At 44.3% G+C, this 2,136-nt stretch overlaps 1 protein-coding gene across 1 annotated transcript; it reads left to right on the top strand.

The window, feature by feature from the left end:
• Nucleotides 1-301: 301 nt before the first annotated feature.
• ERF12 (ERF domain protein 12) lies at nt 302-1,190 on the top strand. The gene has a single exon (XM_020375341.3). The coding sequence runs from the start codon at nt 434-436 to the stop codon at nt 923-925; it is 492 nt and encodes a 163-aa protein (XP_020230930.2). The 5' UTR covers nt 302-433; the 3' UTR covers nt 926-1,190.
• Nucleotides 1,191-2,136: the final 946 nt, after the last annotated feature.

Here is a 2,136-nt window from a genome sequence, read left to right as displayed (position 1 = left end):
CGAAAGAAGGAGAGAAAAAAGAAAGTAAAACTGGGTAGACGTGAGCCCAATGAGTGAAAGACGGCCCATACGGCCCAAGTTGAGGTGTTCCCTGCAAGTGAGACAGTGTTCCACGTGGGAGTCTCTGTCACAGCAGGAACTCCAAGCCTACCTTTCCCATTCCCATTACGTCAACTGAAAATGGCATTAAATAATGTCAGGCGCGGCGCACACAATGAGTAGGGCATACGTCAGCTGCACCCTCGGATGGCATGAACGGTCCTGATTGATTTTATCCAAACATACGTGGATAAAAGGGAAAAGGGAAAAGGGAAAAGGGTGGGGTGTGCCGGGCAGCCGACAATTACGGGAGCTTATGTGGGCCCCTCCAGTTTTATATACATCAACATTCAATATTCAATGCTAATTGCTCATTGCTCATTGCTCATTGCTCATGGCCTCTTCCTCCTCTTCTCGCGACGGACACTACAGAGGGGTTAGGAAGCGACCCTGGGGACGCTACGCCGCTGAAATACGCGACCCCTGGAAGAAGACACGTGTCTGGCTCGGCACCTTCGACACGCCCGAGGAGGCCGCCCTCGCCTACGACGCCGCCGCCCGCTCCCTCCGCGGCGCCAAGGCCAAAACCAACTTCCCTCCGCCTCCGCCGCTCTGCCTCGACCTCAACGCGCCTTCCTCCGATCACCACCGCTGGCCGCCCCTCCCCTCGCGCGCCCTCGTCCTCACCGAGTTCCTCCACACCGCCGTTCTCAAGGACATCGATCCGCCGCTCCCGCCTCCCTCCGCCGTCCCTCACCGTCGCGGCGAGGCCTCCGCCGCTGTTCAGGTGGTGGAGAGCTCACACTCGCAGACCGCGTCGTTTTTGGGACTGGTCCGGCGCGGCATCCCCATCGACTTGAACGAGCCTCCACCCTTGTGGCTATGAGTGAGGTTTTCCACGGCGTCGTTTTAGCTTCCCTAGCCTCTTTTCTAATTATGTTTTTTGTTATTTTAATTTTCCCTCTTCATGCTTAGGTTATGTTAGCGTTGTATTGTATCGTAGAGGGAGTATGAGTATGAGAGTATCTATCTGTCCATGTGACTCTGTCTAACATTAGGTGAATGAAGAAAAAAAGAAGCTATGAATATATGCTACTAATGTATATACATTCAGTAATCAGTATCAATGTCTATGAATTTAGAGCGTTAGACATGATGGTTGTGGTTGAAAAGTGCAAAGAGCAAAGAGTGGTTAAAGAGAAGCGTAGGGTGCACGTGGAGCGAGTGTGAGTGACGCGCGAGTGTGGGAGGGGGAGCGGGAACTGCGAAGCGAGCGTGTGGGTATCAGCATGATGCCATTCTTTTTCTAGTCAGACGACTGGTTCTCCTATATTTTCCACTACCATTAGACCCATTCGCTATTCAAAGCGCGTCCCCATCTATTCAAATTCCCTTTATTTCCGCAACTTACTCATCTATACATTTTTTAACTACATTCATTTTTACCTCATCATTCCACTTCTTTTCTGCATTTTCTGTCCATTCCAAGTTATTTTTTATAAATTCATAAATAAACTATGAAGAATACTACCTTTAAAATTAACTCTTTTCTTAATTAAAATCATGTAATATAATATTCATTTTTTACATAATATATTTCATTTGAAGTTAATATGAAAATTATTTTCAGATTTATTTTTAGACGGAATGCGGTGTGCCCACGGATGGAAACGGGAAACCTAGCATAGCATGTTTTTACTTATGCGTAGCACGACGAGCACGAAAGTGCTGCTTAATTTAAAAATGAAACTAGTGTGCGAAGGTGGAAAATGGTGAACTAGAGTAAAACTTTTATGAGGAATCAGGGGCCAGCACATTATTAATATGCCGGCTTTAAAAGTTGCCTTTTCTTGATGTCTGTGACATCAAATCACCCGACATTTTTTATTTTTTCATTCATTACATGTCATTTATTCGATACTGGCGTAAATATTAACAATTCTATAAATTTTACAATATCTTTTTCATTATTGGTGTGTTTGGTAAATTGAGGAATAAATGAGGTAAAATATAAAGTGAAAATAAAGTATATAAAAAAGACAAGAAAAAACAATATAGTAAAAAATAGAAAATAAAAATATTAAAATATTTTTATTA

This window comes from Cajanus cajan, chromosome 1 (assembly GCF_000230855.2).
Source record: "Cajanus cajan strain Asha chromosome 1, NIPB_CcT2T_4, whole genome shotgun sequence".
Taxonomy (NCBI): Eukaryota; Viridiplantae; Streptophyta; class Magnoliopsida; order Fabales; family Fabaceae; genus Cajanus; species Cajanus cajan.
The sequence above is the reverse complement of the archived record's forward strand: the minus strand, read 5'-3'. Positions and strand labels throughout refer to the sequence as shown.

Coding starts and splice junctions, on each gene's coding strand:
- ERF12 (XM_020375341.3), top strand. CDS start 434: ATGGCCTCTTCCTCCTCTTCTCGCGACGGACACTACAGAGGGGTTAGG.